Source organism: Pelophylax lessonae (assembly GCF_965119305.1).
Source record: "Pelophylax lessonae genome assembly, chromosome: 4".
NCBI lineage: Eukaryota > Metazoa > Chordata > Amphibia > Anura > Ranidae > Pelophylax > Pelophylax lessonae.
The window spans coordinates 274888778-274906656 of record NC_138771.1 but is presented as its reverse complement, the minus strand read 5'-3'; the positions used below and the strand labels follow the sequence as shown (position 1 = coordinate 274906656).

Genomic DNA, 17879 nt, shown 5'->3' with positions numbered 1-17879 from the left:
AAAGTCCCACCCACAGGGGAATTCTCTCTCTTTTTGCTATACATTTGGGATGTGGCACGTTTCGGAATATCCAACATGAACACAATCTTGAAAATCTACCCTATCACTTCATCACCACCGCAACTGATCTCTATCCTTACCAACACCTTCACTGATGTCATTCCTATCCCACCACCACTGATGTCATGCCTATCCCCACCACCTCAACTGATGTCATCCCTATCCTCACCACCACAATCACTAATCTCATCCTTATCTCCCATCACCACCGCCACTGATGTCATCTCTATCCCCACCACTGCCACTGTTGTAATCTATATCTTCATTACCGCCACTGATGTCATCCCTATTCCCCCATCACCACTGCCACTGAGGTCATCCCTATCCTCATCAACACCACCTCCACTGATGTCACCCCTATTCCCACTACCACTGATGATATCTCTCTACCCACTACCGCCACTGACATCTTCCAATCCCCCCCTCCCATCAGGCAGTTAATGATTGGGGGATAGGGATGACAACAGTGGTGGTGGGGATAGGGATGACATAAGTGGCAGTTGACGGATGTCATCACTATCCCCACCACTGATGTCATCCCTATCCTCCCATCACCACTGCCACTGATGTCATCCCTATCCCCCATCACCACTGCCACTGATGTCATCCATATCCCACTACCACTGATGTTATCCCTATCCCTACAACTGTCACTGATGTCATTCTATCCTCACCACCACCACTGATGTCATCCCTATCCCCACCACCGTCGCTGATGTCTTCCTATCCCTCTCCCATTAGGCAGTTAGTGATGGGGGGATAGGGATGACATCAGTGGTGATGGGGGATAGGGATGACATCAGTGGTGATGGGGGATAGGGATGACATCAGTGGTGGTGGGGATAGGGATGACATTAGTGGCCGTAGACTGATTTAATCATTATCCCCACCACCGCCACTGATGTCATCCCTATCCTCCCATCACCGCTGCCAATTATGTCATCCCTATCCCCCATCATCACTGCCGCTGATGTCATCCCTATCACCTCATCACCACTGCCACTGATGTCATCCATATCCCCCCATCACCAACGCCACTGATGTCATCCCTATCCTCCCATCACCACTGCCAATGATGTCATCCGTATCCCCCATCATCACTGCCACTGATGTCATCCCTATCACCCCATCACCACTGCAAATTATGTCATCCCTATCCCCCCATCATCACTTCCGCTGATGTCATCCCTATCACCTCATCATCACTGCCACTGATGTAATCCATATCCCCCCATCAACACCGCCACTGATGTCATCCTTATCTTCACCACCACCACTGATGTCATCCCTATCCCCACTACCACCACTGATATCTTCCCTATCCTCACCAGCACCACCTCCCTTGTTGTCTACCCTATTGCTCCATCACCACCACAACTGATTTCATCTCTATCCTTACCAACACCTTCACTGATGTCATCCCTATCCCACAACCACCACTGATGTCATCCCTATCCCCACCACCTCCACTGATGTCATCCCTATCCTCACCACCACCATCACTACTCTCATCCCTATCTCCCTTCACCACCGCCACTGATGTCATCCCTATCCCCACCGCTGCCACTGTTGTAATCTATATCTTCACCACCGCCACTGATGTCATCCCTATTCCCACAGCACCACTGCCACTGAGGTCATCCCTATCCTCATCAACACCATCTCCACTGATGTCACCCCTATTACCACCACCACCACCACCACTTATGATATCTCTCTCCCCACTACCGCCACTGACGTCTTCCAATCCCCCCTCCCATCAGGCAGTTGATGATGGGGGAATAGGGATGATATTTGTGGCGGTGTGGAAAGGGATGACATCAGTGGTGGTGGGGATAGTGGCAGTTGACGAATGTCATCACTATCCCCACCATCGCCACTGATGTCATCCCTATCCTCCCATTACCACTGCCACTGATGTCATCCTTATCCCCTATCACCACTGCCACTGATGTCATCCATATCCCACTACCACTGATGTTATCTCTATCCCCACAGCTGTCACTGATGTCATCCTATCCTCACCACCACCACTGATGTCATCCCTATCTCCACCACCGTTGCTGATGTCTTCCTATCCCCCTCCCATTAGGCAGTTAGTGATGGGGGGATAGGGATGACATCAGTGGTGATGGGGGATAGGGATGACATCAGTGGTGGTGGGGATACACGTGCTACACACGTCAATAATAAAGAAAAAGAGTATGCAAGTTATGTTTTGATGTAGGAAATTAAAGTTTGTGCAGGAAAGGAGTTCTGATTACACAAGAGCTCAGAATGTAAATTTCATGAAAATATTATCTAGTTCCCCTTTAGCTAAAGTGTATTTTTTTTTTTTTTTTTTTAGTTACCAAGTTGGTAATGGGCAGGAACATAAAGGGGATATGTCAGCAAATTTTTGCTGTTGCTTCACTTACAATAGTTCAGGAAGTTGCAGTAAAATGGGAACTAAGCTCTTCATTATATCATTTAAAGTGTTTGATTCCTGTTCAGTGTAGCACAGCTGCAGACATCTCACACAGCAGTCATCTATGGGCCATGTGCGGGGAAACAACAACTACAGGATGCCCATGTCTCCTTCTGCCAGCATTCTACTGTTTCTTCTCATTAGATTTACAACAACAGATCCTGTGCTCAGTGAGGGATCCTTCAGATTCACTCATCCTATTCAAAACATTGCAACTGGGAAGGAACACATTGTAGTAGCCACAGAAGACAATCTGCATCTCTTTAATCATACGCTTCAAATTCAGGCAGTAAGAAATCCAGGGCTACTCGATGGAAGAAACAAAAGTTGTAAAGGAGAAAGAAAAGAAGCCGAGTCACAGGTGTACCATAACAAAATTTTACTTGTGTATAACGATACTGTACTCAGTTGCTGGAATAAAAATTCAGGGGCGTGCAGGGAGTACAGTGTCAATAACCTCACTCTTCTTAAAGGATACGGTGAAGATATTGTGTCCTGTAACCCTGAACATACTGCTGCAGGCTTTATTTTCCAAAAAGACAAGAACTTTGTAACTGCTGCACCTACCGTAAAGGGAACATCTGGAAGAAGAACAATAGTAATAAGAGAGAAGAACTATGATGACACATTTACACGTATTGACAGTGTTGAACTAAAATTTCAGTCCCCTGTCCTAAACATTATTGATGCATTTGAATGGAAAAGGAAGTTTATATTTCCGTATTACCCATCGAATGAAATGAGGGCAAGACTGTTAGTTCTGGATTGGCATGATGGAAGTCTTTCATATAACTCTCAGTATAATCTAACATGTGGGACGGAGACTCAGAGAGGGGTGATTTTGTCTTCGTTTGCATTCGCCAGCTCTGGGAGTTTCTTTTGGGCTGGAATTTTTAGCACAAACAATAGTACATCTCTAGATAAGACTGCTCTTTGCATCTACAACATCACTTTGCTGGAGAACAGACCAAAAGGTTGCATCTATACCGACTTTGTTGTTGATAATGATTCCTGTGTGAGTATTAATAGCTTTTTTTTATTAATTTCATATTATACCTACAAGACCACTTGCTTAAATATAGGTCATAACTATTGAGGAGATAGTAACTGCAACTGCTTCTGTCACTGTATTGATATTTACATCTAAGTCAGTTTCTGACATTTATTACCAATACCTAACTGTGTCCCACCATATATGGGCCCATGAGTGTTAGGTATTTCCTAGCTGCCATGTTTCAAGTATTTATTGCTTATATTTAACACCATAACTTCCAATACATATTTTCCAAACAGTTTCATATGTTTTTAATGCTAATGCTTTCTCTGATCTGTATTATTTAATGCTCTATAGAAACATAGAATGGAAAAAACATGTTCAGTTGGGTCTGCCCCATTTTTTGGATTGAGTAAGGGAGAGTTTTAACCCCTGACATTTTTTTTCTGGCCATTTATGTCCTATTCAGGAGATAGTCCTTGACTTCCTGTCCCATAGCCAAAACAGGAAGTGAGAGAAAACACATCCAAAGCATGGGCATTCCTGGTTGTCACAAGGATCACCAGATGTAATGTCCCCATTGAAATATTTCCCACCTGCTCTGATAACAATCCAAATTTTGGGATTTTATTTCACTTTCCTTCTTGGGGATAATGATAAACAAACAGGACGAATATACAGGTTGAATCTCTCTAACAGGGACACAGATAGCTATAAAAACACAAAAGATGTTGTAATCCCTCTCCACTCTATTAAAAAAAAGTTTTGCCTTTAGTTATACTTTAACCACTTGCCGACCGCTCACATGGAGGGTACTGCGGCAGAGTTGCTCTCCTGAATCCAGCGACGTACACCTACGTCGCTGGATTCTGCCCCCTCTCGGAGGCTCACTCCCACTGTATTGGGACACAACGGGAGTCGGGCCAATGGAGGAGAGGCGGTGATCAACGCCTCTCTGCCCCAATCGTCGGGAAAGAGTGAGAAAATCCACCCGCTTGTGTAAACAAAGCGGGCGGATCTCCTCTGTGACAGGCAGGGACAGATCACAAGATTCAGCATAGCTGAACCTGCGATCTGTATCTGTGTCACACAATCCCCTCCCCCCACACACGTCAGTAAGCATGAGGCACACATTTAACCCTTGATCACCAACAGTGTTAACCCCTTCCCTGCCAGTGTCATTATTACTGTAACAGTGCATATTTATAGCACTAATTACTGTAGTAATGTCACTGGTCCCCCCTAAAGTGTCAAAAATGTCAGTTAGGGGTCCGATCTGTCCGCTGCAATGTCGCAGTCCCACAAAAAAAAAAATCGCAGATCACCGCCATTACTAGTAAAAAAATAAACAGAAAACAAATTGGCCTAAAATGTTAAAAAATGTTGATTTGTACATTTTTTTGGGGGATGTTATATCAGAATGTCAAAGATATTGTTTTTTTTTTTCAAAATCGTCGCTCTTTTTTTCAAAAATTAAAAATCGCACAGGTGATCAAATACCACCAAAAGAAAGCTCTATTTGTGGGGAAATAAAAGGGAGTAAATTTAATTTGGGTACAGTGTCGCACAACCATGCAATTGTCCGTTAACCACTTGCCGACCGCTCACATTGCTGCTACTGCAGCAGAGCGGCGCGGCTAGGTTCAGGAACATAGACCTACGTCGGGCGCATTCACAGCTCGCAGGGCGCGCTGCCGCGCACCCTGCGAGCCGATCCTGGTCTGATTCGGCTCAGAACCGATCAGTCACTAGATGCAGACCAATGATTTTGGGTCTGGTGATCGGTTCTGGCCAAAGGCATCGTATCCCCTGCGTGTGTAATGTAAACACAGGCAGGGGAAGTGATGTCATTTTCCCTCCTGGAGCGATTTCGGTTCCAGGAGAAGGAGAGATAGCTAAACGTGAGTTCCACCAACACTACACTGACACTAACACACATAGGTACACATTTAACCCCTTGATCATCCCTGATCACCCCCCAAACCCCTCACAGTGTACACTATATACAGTGGTATACAGATCTTTTACTGATCACTGTATTTAGTGTCACTTGTGACCCTAAATCGCGCTTACGCTAGGCCCAAATAGGTTTAGGCCACCCGCCATCTATCCCCTAAAAAGGTTTAACCCCTTGATCTCCTCCAGTTAACCCCTTCACTGCCCTGTCACAGTGTTCACTATATACAGTGATTACCGATCACTTTATTAGTGTCACGGGTGACGCTACTTGGTCTAGTTAGCATCAGGGTCCCACCACACCATCGTTATTTAGCGTCAGTTAGAGTCAAGTACACTAACACACATACACACACACACACATGCATACATACATACACCTCCATTACTAGTATAGTGTTTGAACAGATCAATATCTGGTCTGATCAGAACTATACTAGCGTCCCCATAGTTTAGGGTTCCCAAAACGCGGTGTTTGCACGATCAGCACTGATTCCTGCCAGCACCTGCGTTTAGCCCCTCCGCCCGGCCCACCCTACCCAGGCAAGTGCAGTAATCAATAGATTTTTACCTGTTAGTCACACTACTGTACCTTTAAATTTAGTTGATAAAATGTCCAAACGGTGGTACAGTAGTGCAGCGGCCTACAGTATACTGACCATGTCAGATGAGAGCGATGGGGAAGCCTCACTGGCAGAATCAGGGTCAGTATACAAACCTTTAAAGAATAGCGGCTCCCTGACAAATAGGTCTGACGACGGATGGGTCCCTGCTAAGGTCAGGCGTACCCGACCCCATTCTGGAGTTGCTGAGATGCAAGAACCTGATGTTTCTCGTATGCAGCAGAGTGCCAGTACTAATGCCGCTCACACTTCTCGTGATCTGGCAAGCATGAGCGGCCTAGTACACCCTGGACCTAGAACAACCAGCACTGCAGTAACACTTGGTGACGTGGTGAGTCCCATAAGTGCAGTTGAAGCTGGTGCGTTGGCTACCACGAGTAGTGGCCCACAGTCACTGCGTATTCGAAGACAGATCCGTAGAGCCCATAGTGTCCTCCCTGAAGCGCTGGCATATCCTAATTGGCAGCCCACAGATTCTACAGCGCCCGTACTTCCCCCATTCACTGCCCAACCCGGAATTTGAGTGGAAACAGCTGGTTTTAATCCCCTTAATTTTTTTTTGAGCTGTTTTTCACTGAAGATCTTTACAGATCTTTTGTGGATCAAAGTAATTTGTATGCTAGTCAATTTATTACCGCCAATCCAAATTCACCCTTTGCCAGAGAATTCGGCTGGAATCCTATAACGGGTTCCGAATTTAAGACCTTTCTGGGCCTATCCTTCAATATGGGCATTACAAAAAAGAGAGAATTGCGGTTATATTGGTCTACTGACCCAATTCACCAAATGCGCATGTTCTCTACTGCTATGTCCAGGGCTCGATACAAACAATTATTTTGGTTCACGCATTTCAATGACAATGAACTCTGTCGTCCTCAGGGAGACCCTGAATATGACCGGCTCCACAAAATTCGGCCCCTCGTAGACCACTTTAATCAGCAGTTTGCAGCCTTGTTTACCCCCGAACAAGATGTCTGCGTTAGTCCCTGATAAAGTTTACTGGCTGCCTTGCTATCAAACAGTATCTCCCCAGCAAGCGTGCCAGATACGGGGTCAAACTGTATAAGCTCTGTGGCAGGGCCACAGGCTATACAGTTAGTTTCCGTGTCTACGAGGGAAAAGATAGCACTGTGGAGCTCCCGACTGCCCAGACTACATAGGGAGCAGCGGTAGGCTAGTTTGGGACTTGGTGTCACCCTTATTCGGAAAGGGGTACCACTTGTACGTGGACAATTTTTATTTGAGCGTGCCACTTTTTAGACACCTCTTTCATTTACAAATTGGCGCTTGTGGCACAGTGCGATCTAATCGCCGGGGCTTCACCCAACGGCTAGTAAATGCCCCACTGAGTCCGGGGAGAGAGCCTTCTTGTCATGTACACCCCCCATTAAATAAGTGGGTTTAGATGTTTGGGCGGTTAATGGAGCGTATACTACACAATTTTCCTGCAGAGTTTTCTGTTAGGTTCTCTTTTTTTTTCGTTCAGCCCAAAGGCTGCATGAAAAAAAAAAAAAACCTACACTATATGCCAAAACAAGGACCAGCAATGTACTGGTATGTTGCTGGACTTTGAGTGGTTATACCAGGATGATGCCTGCAGATTTAGGCACCATCTTGGTATTGTTTTTTACAGCCAGCGGTCGGCTTACATGTAAAAGCAATCCTAGTGGATAATTGGCCGCTAGACTGCTTTTACAAGCAGTGGGAGGGGACTCCCCCCCCCTCCCGCCACCTTCCGCAGTTTTTCTCGGGCTCTCCTGTCCCACCGGTTAACCCGAGAGTGCAGCTGGTGGTTCAATTATCTAACCATAGAGCTGATTAGAGATGAGAATGGCTCCAATCATCTCTATGGCCTAAGATACCGGAATCTGCCAGCATTTCATGTCAAAATAACATAAAAAATCAAAGTAAAAAAAATAAAATCAAGCCCCCCTGTCCCCCCGTGCTTGCGCGCAAAGGCGCACGCAAGCGTTGGGCTAGTGTCATATGTAAACCACAATTGCAGCATGCGTGTGAGGTATCGCAGCGCATGCCAGGTCGAGGGCAGTAATTCATGCAGTAGACCTCCTCTGTAAGTCCAAAGTGGAAACCTGTAAAGACTTTTAAAGGCTTTTAAAACCGTACGTAGTTTGTTGCCGCTGCACGGGCGTGCACAATTTTTAAAGCATGTCATGTTTGGTGTCTATGTACTCGGCATAAGATCATCTTTTAAATTTTACTAAACAATTAGGAATTATATAGTGTATTTCTTCATTAAATATAAAAAAATGTTTTTTTTCCCCGCAAAAAGTTGCGTTTGGAAAATCTGTGCGCAAGTACCGTGTGACGAAAAAAATTGCAACATCCACCATTTTGTTCTGTAGGGCCTCTGCTTTAAAAAAATATATATAATGTTTGGGGGTTCAAAGTAACTTTCTAGTAAAAAAAAACATTTTTTCATGTAAACAAAAAGTCAAAGAAAAGGCTTGGTCTTCAAGTCGTTAGAAGAGGGGGTGATGTGTGGCTAAGGTTGAGCATAAAATGCCAGGACAGTTCAAACATCCCCCAAAGACCCCTTTTTGGAAAGTAGACAGACAAAGCTATTTGCTGAGAGGCATATTGAGTCCATGGAGTATTTTATATTTTGCCCTAAGTTTCGGTAAGGTGACAATTTGTTTTTTTTTTACACAAAGTTGTCACTATTTGATATATTGATCACGCATGCCATGGGTATATGTGAAATGACAACCCAAAATACATTCTGCTCCTTCTCTTAAATGCAGGGATACCACATGTGTTGGACTTTTTGGGAGCCTAGCTGTGTACGGGACCCCAAAAACCAATCCCCACCTTCAGGTTTTCTAATGGCTTAAATTGCTTATTTTACCTCCTCACTTCCTGGCACAATTTTTAGAGGCCCTGAAATTTCAAGATAGCACAAAAACCCCCCAAATGACCCCATTTTGCAAAGTAGACACTCCAAGCTATTTGCTGAAAGGCATGGTGAGCCAAAGTTGTCACTAAATGATATATTGCTCACAAATGCCATGGGTATATGTGAAATGACACCCCAAAATACATTTTGCTGCTTCTCCTGAGTACAGAGATACCACATGTGTGAGACTTTTTGGGAGCCTAGCTGTATACAGGACCCCGAAAACCAATCCCCACCTTCAGACTTTCTAAGGGCATAAATTGTTGATTTCACTCCTTACTACCTATCACTACCTATCACAGTTTTGAAGGCCATGAAATGCCAAGATAGCACAAAACCCCCCCAAATGACCCCACGGTATTTGCTAAGATGCATGGCGAGTATTTTGCAGCTCTCATTTATTTTGGAAAATGCCTTTTTTTTCTCTTTTTTCAATTTCCAAAACTTTGTGACAAAAAGTGAGATCTGCAAAACACTCAACATGCCTCTCTGCAAATAGCTTGGAGTGTCTGTTTGCAAAATTGGGTAATTTGGGGAGGTTTTGTGCTATCTTGGCATTTCATGGCCTTCAAAACTGTGATAGGTAGTAAGGAGTGAAATCAACAATTTACGCACTTGGAAAGCCTGAAGGTGGCGATTGGTTTTTCGAGGTCCTGTACTCGGCTAGACTGCAAAAAAGTCTCACACATGGGGTATCCTCATACTCAGGAGAAGCAGCAGAATGTATTCTGGGGTGTCATTTCAGATAAACCGATGGCATGTTTGAGCAATATATAATTTAGTGACAACTTTGTGTAAAAAAAAAATAATAATAATTTTCCCGCAACTTGTGGCAAAATATAAAATATTCCATGGACTCACCATGCCTCTCAGCAAATAGCTTGGAGTGTCTACTTTGCAAAATGGGGTCATTTGGGGGGTTTTGTGCTATCTTGAAATTTCAGGGCCTCTGAAACTGTGACAGGTAGTGCGAAGGTGAAATGCACAATTTACGCCATTAGAAAACCTGAAGGCGGTGATCGGTTTTCAGGGTCCCGTACACAGCTAGGCTCCCAAAAAGTCTCACACATGTGGTATCCCTGTACTCAGGAGAAGCAGCAAAATGTATTTTGGGGTGTCATTCCACATATACCCATGTAATGTGTGAGCTATTTATCTTTTATTTTTTTATTTTTTTTTATCTTTTATTGAAGTATCAAAGAGCATAAAAACATCAATAGAAAACAGGCACAGTTGAACAGATTTGCGTACAAAAAATGGCATTAAAACCCAAGATAACACAGGACAACTATCCAATGCGTAATACATGGCGATTGATGGGGACCTAAAGTGCGCAAAAGGAGGCAGGATAAAGAACATTAAGGTGGGAAAGGGAGCCGTATAGCAATCATCAGGCTGTATAACGAAAATTGACGTCCACATTACAAAGTGTAAGATTCTGGTACCTCCGGTACCCTTAATCACCACTTTCTCTGTAATGCGTCCCACCTTTCTCTTCAGGTGGTACGCATATACCTTTAAGAACGATGATGTCACTGCTGAGCTCCGCAGAGTGGCTATTTCAACCGCCGGCGGTCTCACTCACATTGTTCGTTCAACCTGCCTTGTTATCCACATGCTTTCAAGCCTGTCTCTCGATCGGAACCTCCAGCTATTCCCTTTACCTGGAGCAGACCGGAACCTCGCTACTGATCCCTGTATCTCGCTACCGGATCATTCCTTATCTACTGGACCTCTCTAAACTACTAACATTACAAGTGATAAGTACCCCGCAGGGGAATTCTCCATAACCTTATTGTACTATCTACCTATGCACATTAAGGACTGTTACTACCTATCCATACTATCCTATCATCTGCACTGTTACATAGATTGCTAGCTCTTGAGCCTACTACCATCTATCATCTGCACTGCTGCATAGATTGCTAGCTCTCCTGTCTACTACTATCTATCCTTGCACTGGGTTAGTCTATCCTGTATTTGTCATCTGCTGTCCTCACCACCTGTTAGCATACTCGATACTAACCTATCTGCATTCCTAAATACCATCTTGAACTCTCCTGTACAAACCTATCAAGTGATTACCATCCTTGTCACTGTTCACACCTGTCCCTTCAGCACATCACCTTCATACTATCATATACATCCTATCACTCCAGGAACATCTCATTGAGTGTGTATATATCTGTATGTTGAAGCTGACAGGCCCAAGGTGATGAGTCCTGGAGAGTTGGATCTGGTATTCAACACATCTCTACATGACTACTGAGTGGAGATTTTGCAGCTGCAAATCCAGCCTATAATAAAAACGCAGGAGCGTTACAGATTGAACGAACCTTAAAAATGGATTCAGCAGAATTACCCACTCAAGTGACACAATTAACACAACAAGTAAAAGCGTTAATACTTGCTCTGACTGACGTACAAGAAAAGAATCAGACTCTGACACAGCAGGTAACCCAGCTCTCACGGCTTACTGCTGTTCAGCCTCCTGAACCTAAAATAAACCCTCCTCTAGTGTTTACAGGTGATCGGAAAAAATTTTGTGAATTCAAAAACGCATGTCAATTGCTTTTTTTGTTAAAACCTCGTACATACCCCACTGATCAAATAAAAGTCTGTACCGTTATTTCATACTTGACGGGTGATCCACGGGCCTGGGCAGACTCTCTCTTTGAGAATAATGATCAGATTCTCAACACCTATTCCTTATTCCTAGCGGAACACGCTAGTTTATACGATGACCCCAATAGGCAGAGTACTGCTGATATTCAGTTGAGGGCCTTAAAACAAGGAAGGAGACCTGTAGAAGACTTTGTATCTGAGTTCAAAAGATGGACCCTTGATTCAGGGTGGAATGACACATCTTTGCGAACTCAATTCAGACTCGGGTTATCGGAAGCTGTTAAAGACGAGCTCGCCCGAGCGGATTTACCTGGCACCTTGGAGGCCTTGATACAACTTAGTATCAACATCGACAGACGACTGCGAGAAAGAAGGGCTGAAAAGATGGGAATGCCATTGTCTAGTCCTTCTCAGATTTCGGCCGTTGACCCTACTCCCATGAATGTAGGAACCATACGCCCACCTTTAACGACTACTGAACGAGCTAGAAGAACATCCAGAAATCTCTGCATGTACTGCGCATCCTCGGATCATTTGATAAGCACCTGTCCCCTTGTCCGCAAAAAAGAGGGTGAGTGTTCACATGTCTTGCTGGGAGGATTAACGACTTCCTTTTCTAACCCCTATCTTTTTGTTCATTTAATATTACAGTGGGACCAAACTAGGATCACCACCAAGGCTATGGTCGACACTGGATCTTGTGGAAACTATATTGATACACGCTTTGTTACCTTAAATAAAATACCTATTATTTCAAAATCTAAGCCTGTTTCTGTTAGTTTCATTAATGGTATTCCACTGTCTTCTGGTCCAATCACCAACCAGACACAGGCACTCCTTGCCACTACCAACGAATCACATGTGGAGACCATCACCTTTGACATACTATCCTCACCCCATTTTCCTATTATTTTGGGACTTCCCTGGTTACACACACACCAACCAATCATAGATTGGAAAAAACGGACTTTGGTTTTCCCTTCTCACTATTGTGAGAATACGTGTAACCTCCCATCTTATGGGTAGATTCTGTCTGTGGTGTCAGATGAAATTGCACCACTATGCTATCAGGATCTGTCCGAAGTGTTCCTTGAGAAAAATGCTCAAGTGTTGCCTCCCCATAGGGATTACGATTGCACTATCGATCTACTCCCTAACTGCAAATTGCCTTTCGGTCATGTTTATCCCCTTTCACAGGATGAACTTTCTCATCTCAAGGAATACTTGGATGAGAATTTGACAAAAGGGTTCATTAGACCCTCTACTTCTTCCACTGCTGCAGGACTTTTCTTTGTCCGCAATAAGGATTCCAGTCTCAGGCCTATTATGGATTATAGACAATTAAACACGATTACGATAAAGGATCGCTATCCTTTGCCGCTCATCCCTGAACTTATTGAACAGGTGCGTGGGGCTACTTATTTCACCAAATTAGACCTGAAAGGGGCATACAACCTAATCCGAATCCGTGACGGGGATGAGTGGAAAACAGCATTCAGAACCAGATACGGACTATTCGAATACCTTGTGATGCCATTCGGGCTATGTAATGCTCCCGCAGCTTTCCAAAGATTCATAAACGACATCTTTAGAGACTTACTTGATGTCTGTGTTGTAGTATACCTAGACGATATACTTATTTATTCTCGATCCATGCCTGAACACATAAAACATGTAAGACTTGTGTTGTCCAGACTGCTCTCACACAGACTATATGTGAAATTAAAAAAATGTCTATTTCATAAAGAAGAAATATTATTTCTAGGATACTTCATATCCAAAACTGGAATTAAGATGGATATGAGTAAGATATCCTGTATTCTAGACTGGCCTATACCAACAACTCGTAAGGCCCTACAGCGATTCCTTGGATTCTCGAACTTCTATAGGAAGTTCATCAAGAACTTTTCCGCTATTGTGAGACCTCTCACACAACTGACAAGTATAAAAAAAACATTCAAATGGTCAGAAGAAGCAAATCAAGCTTTCTGCTTGTTAAAATCAAGCTTTACTTCTGCTCCCATACTACGCCATCCAGACCCATCCCTCCAATATATTCTAGAGGTAGATGCGTCAAATATGGCAGTAGGAGCAGTTCTCTCCCAACGACCAACAAACACTTCATCACTCCACCCAGTTGCTTTCTTTTCAAAATCACTAAGCAGCCCAGAGGTGAATTACCCAGTGGGTGAAAAGGAGTTGCTTGCCATAAAACTGGCACTGGAGAATTGGCGACATCTGCTCGAAGGTACCCAGTTACCAATACTCATATATACAGATCATAAAAACCTTCAATACCTCCAGACTAACAAGACTCTCTCCCACCGGCAGGTACGATGGTCATTATTCTTTTTAAGATTTAATTTCCTAGTGACCTACACGCCTGCAGACAAAAATAAGAAAGCGGATGCGCTATCACGATTAACCGAAGATAACTGCGCCGAAATCCCTTCCATTCCCATAATACCCTATGAACGCATTATTGGTGTTTTCCGTTCCTTGAAGGAAGAGATTTTGCACAGTATAAGAATGGATTCACCTCCACCACAACTAAGTACTGATGCAGAAGGCTTCCTCTATTACAATGACAAACTCTATATACCCCCTACTATGCGCACCAAGATCTTGGAGTTATCGCATGATGTGCCCATGGCAGGACATATGGGTATAACGAAAACCTTTAATTTGCTCACCAGGCAGTTTTGGTGGCCTGATATGAAGACGTCTGTACAAAAATTTGTTTCTTCATGTGACATCTGTGCAAGGTCCAAAATTGACACTACAAAACCATCTGGACTACTTTGTAGTCTACCAATACCCCAGGTTCCATGGGAAGTTGTGTCCTTAGATTTCATAGTAGAACTACCACCTTCTAAAGGATTTAATACCATCCTAGTGTCAGTGGACCACTTGACAAAGATGGCACATTTCATTGCTATCCGTAGACTACCTTCATCTAAACAAACAGCGGAACTACTGATGAAACATGTGTTTAAGTTGCATGGAATTCCAAAAACTCTTTTGTCCGACCGTGGTTCACAATTCATCTCTAAATTTTGGCAAGCAAGCGAAAGCTCACTTCTCCCTACCATCCTCAGACCAACGGACAGACTGAAAGAGTCAACCAGTGCATTGAGCAATATCTACGTTGCTACACATCATACTTGCAGGATGATTGGGTGGATCTCCTTCCTCTAGCGGAATTTGCTTACAACAACGCAACCCACAGTACTACGAAGCAAAGTCCGTTCTACTTGAACTATGGGTTTCATCCCACTCTTCTTCCACCACGCATCCTGCCATCGAGTAACCCAGTAGCCTCGGATTACCTTACCCAAATAAAAGACTCTTTGGGTTTACTCAATACCACTATATCACACGCTCACAGTCAACAAAAAAAGTACTACGACCTTCGTAGAAGACCTTCTCCTCAGTATGCTATTGGGGACCTTGTTTGGCTATTGACAAAGAACTTAAGATTAAAAATCCCTAGCAAGAAGCTTGGACCTTTATTTTTGGGACCCTTCCCAATTAAAAAACTTATCGGAAAAGCTGCAGTACAGCTCACCCTACCAGCAGATCTCAAGATCCATCCCATCTTCCATGTGTCGCTACTGAAGCCCCATGTTCCTAACTAAGGAATAAGGCCTACCATCTTGCCTCCACCTCCAATACAAGTTGAAGGCGGAGAAGAGTATGAGATCAAGAAAATTTTGGATTCTCGCATCCATAGAGGAAGACTCCAGTATCTCATAAGATGGAAGAACTATGGACCCCAAGACGACACCTGGCTAGATACCTCTGATATTCATGCGCCTAGACTTATACGGAACTTTCACTCGAAACACCCAGAGAAACCTGTCCTATAGGCCTTCCGGAGCCGGCCTTAAGGGGGGGGGGTACTGTAAGATTCTGGTACCTCCGGTACCCTTAATCACCACTTTCTCTGTAATGCGTCCCACCTTTCTCTTCAGGTGGTACGCATATACCTTTAAGAACGATGATGTCACTGCTGAGCGCCGCAGAGCGGCTATTTCAACCGCCGGCGGTCTCACTCACATTGTTCGTTCAACCTGCCTTGTTATCCACATGCTTTCAAGCCTGTCTCTCGATCGGAACCTCCAGCTATTCCCTTTACCTGGAGCAGACCGGAACCTCGCTACTGATCCCTGTATCTCACTACCAGATCATTCCTTATCTACTGGACCTCTCTAAACTACTAACATTACAAGTGATAAGTACCCCGCAGGGGAACCCTCCATAACCTTATTGTACTATCTACCTATGCACATTAAGGACTGTTACTACCTATCCATACTATCCTATCATCTGCACTGTTACATAGATTGCTAGCTCTTGAGCCTACTACCATCTATCATCTGCACTGCTGCATAGATTGCTAGCTCTCCTGTCTACTACTATCTATCCTTGCACTGGGTTAGTCTATCCTGTATTTGTCATCTGCTGTCCTCACCACCTGTTAGCATACTCGATACTAACCTATCTGCATTCCTAAATACCATCTTGAACTCTCCTGTACAAACCTATCAAGTGATTACCATCCTTGTCACTGTTCACACCTGTCCCTTCAGCACATCACCTTCATACTATCATATACATCCTATCACTCCAGGAACATCTCATTGAGTGTGTATATATCTGTATGTTGAAGCTGACAGGCCCACAGTGATGAGTCCTGGAGAGTTGGATCTGGTATTCAACACATCTCTACATGACTACTGAGTGGAGATTTTGCAGCTGCAAATCCAGCCTATAATAAAAACGCAGGAGCGTTACACAAAGACGGAATCAATCTCCAGCAGTCCACCAAGTTTAGAAGAGGAGAAAAAAGAAACTCAGAGTAGTTAGGGAACCTCAAAGGGAGCACAACTTCTTGAGTCAGGTAGGTCCGTAGAGAGGCCCATACCCTGGGCGAATAGCGCCCAGGGACGGGAAAATGAGGAGTCGTCCGTAAAATAGACTAAAAGTCAAGCTACTAATGTGTAGAGGATAGGGGGGTGCCAGTCGCCAGGGCCCGCCCGGTGACAACTATGCGCCCAGCATGAAACGAGAAAAAGTGGGGAAGGGGGAATAGGGAACAAGGACAGGGGAGGGAGGAGGGGAGGGGGGAGGGGGAGGAAGAAGAAGAGAAAAAAAAAGGGGTGGCGGGTTAGGTGGAATCTAAAATGAGCAGTGCAGTCGTGGGGCGACAAGGTCCAGGAACAAAAGGTCCTTACTGGCAGAGGCGTGCATATTCAGGTGTGGAGGTGTAATGAATCCAACAGGCCCATTTTTTGTGGTATCTAGAAGGAGCGTCTCTTGCAATGTAAATAAGTTCTTCCATCTCCGCCACTTTTTTAAGGCGTTGGAGCCATTGTTTGATGAAAGGGGTGTGTGTAGATTTCCAAAGCGCAGGGATACATTGCCTGGCAGCATTTACCATAAGTATCGTGATGAGCTATTTATCTTTAAGTGACAACTTTGTGTTAAAAAAAAAAAAAATGTAATTTTCCCAAAATTTGTGGCAAAATATAAAATATTCCACGGACTCCCCATGCCTCTCAGCAAATAGCTTGGGGTGTCTACTTTCCGAAATTGGGGCCATTTGGGGGGGTTTGTGCTATCTTGACATTTCATGGCCTCCGAAACCGTGATAGGGAGTGAGAAAGTGCAATGAGAAATTTACGCCCTTTGAAATTCTGAAGATGGTGATTGGTTATCTGGGTCCCGTACACAGCTAGGCTCCCAAAAAGTCTCACACACGTGGTATCCCTGTACTTAGGAGAAGCAGCAGAATATATGTTGGGGTGTAATTGCCCATGGCATGCGTGAGCAATATATCATTTCAATGACAACTTTTTGTAAAAAAAAAAAAATGATTTTTTGCAAACACCTGTGACAAAAAAATTAAATATCCAATGAGCTCAACATGCCTCTCACTACATTCCTTAGGATATCTACTTTCCAAGAAGTGGTAATTTGGGGGGGGGGGGGGGTTGGACTGCCCTGCCATTTTAGCACTTCAAGAATTGAGATAGGCAGTCAGAAATTAAAGCTGCGTAAATTCCAGTATATACACCATAGTTTGTAGATGCTATAACTTTTGCGTAAACCAATAAAAATACGCTCATTGAGAATTTTTTTGTCAAAGACATGTAGCAAAATACATTTTGGCCTAAATATATGACAAAAATTGAATATATTGGTAGTAGAAAATGTCAATTTTTGGCAAAATTTTCG

The 17879-nt window shown here is 44.0% G+C and overlaps 1 protein-coding gene across 1 annotated transcript in view; it reads left to right on the top strand.

The window, feature by feature from the left end:
* Positions 1 to 2516: 2516 nt before the first annotated feature.
* LOC309553361 (plexin-C1-like) overlaps positions 2517 to 17879 on the top strand; it is a 201429-nt gene continuing 186066 nt past the window's right edge. Inside the window, exon 1 of the mRNA XM_082254465.1 lies at positions 2517 to 3542. Within this exon, the coding sequence (XP_082110591.1) occupies positions 2592 to 3542 (951 nt within the window). The 5' untranslated portion in view covers positions 2517 to 2591. The remainder of the gene's footprint in view (positions 3543 to 17879) is intronic.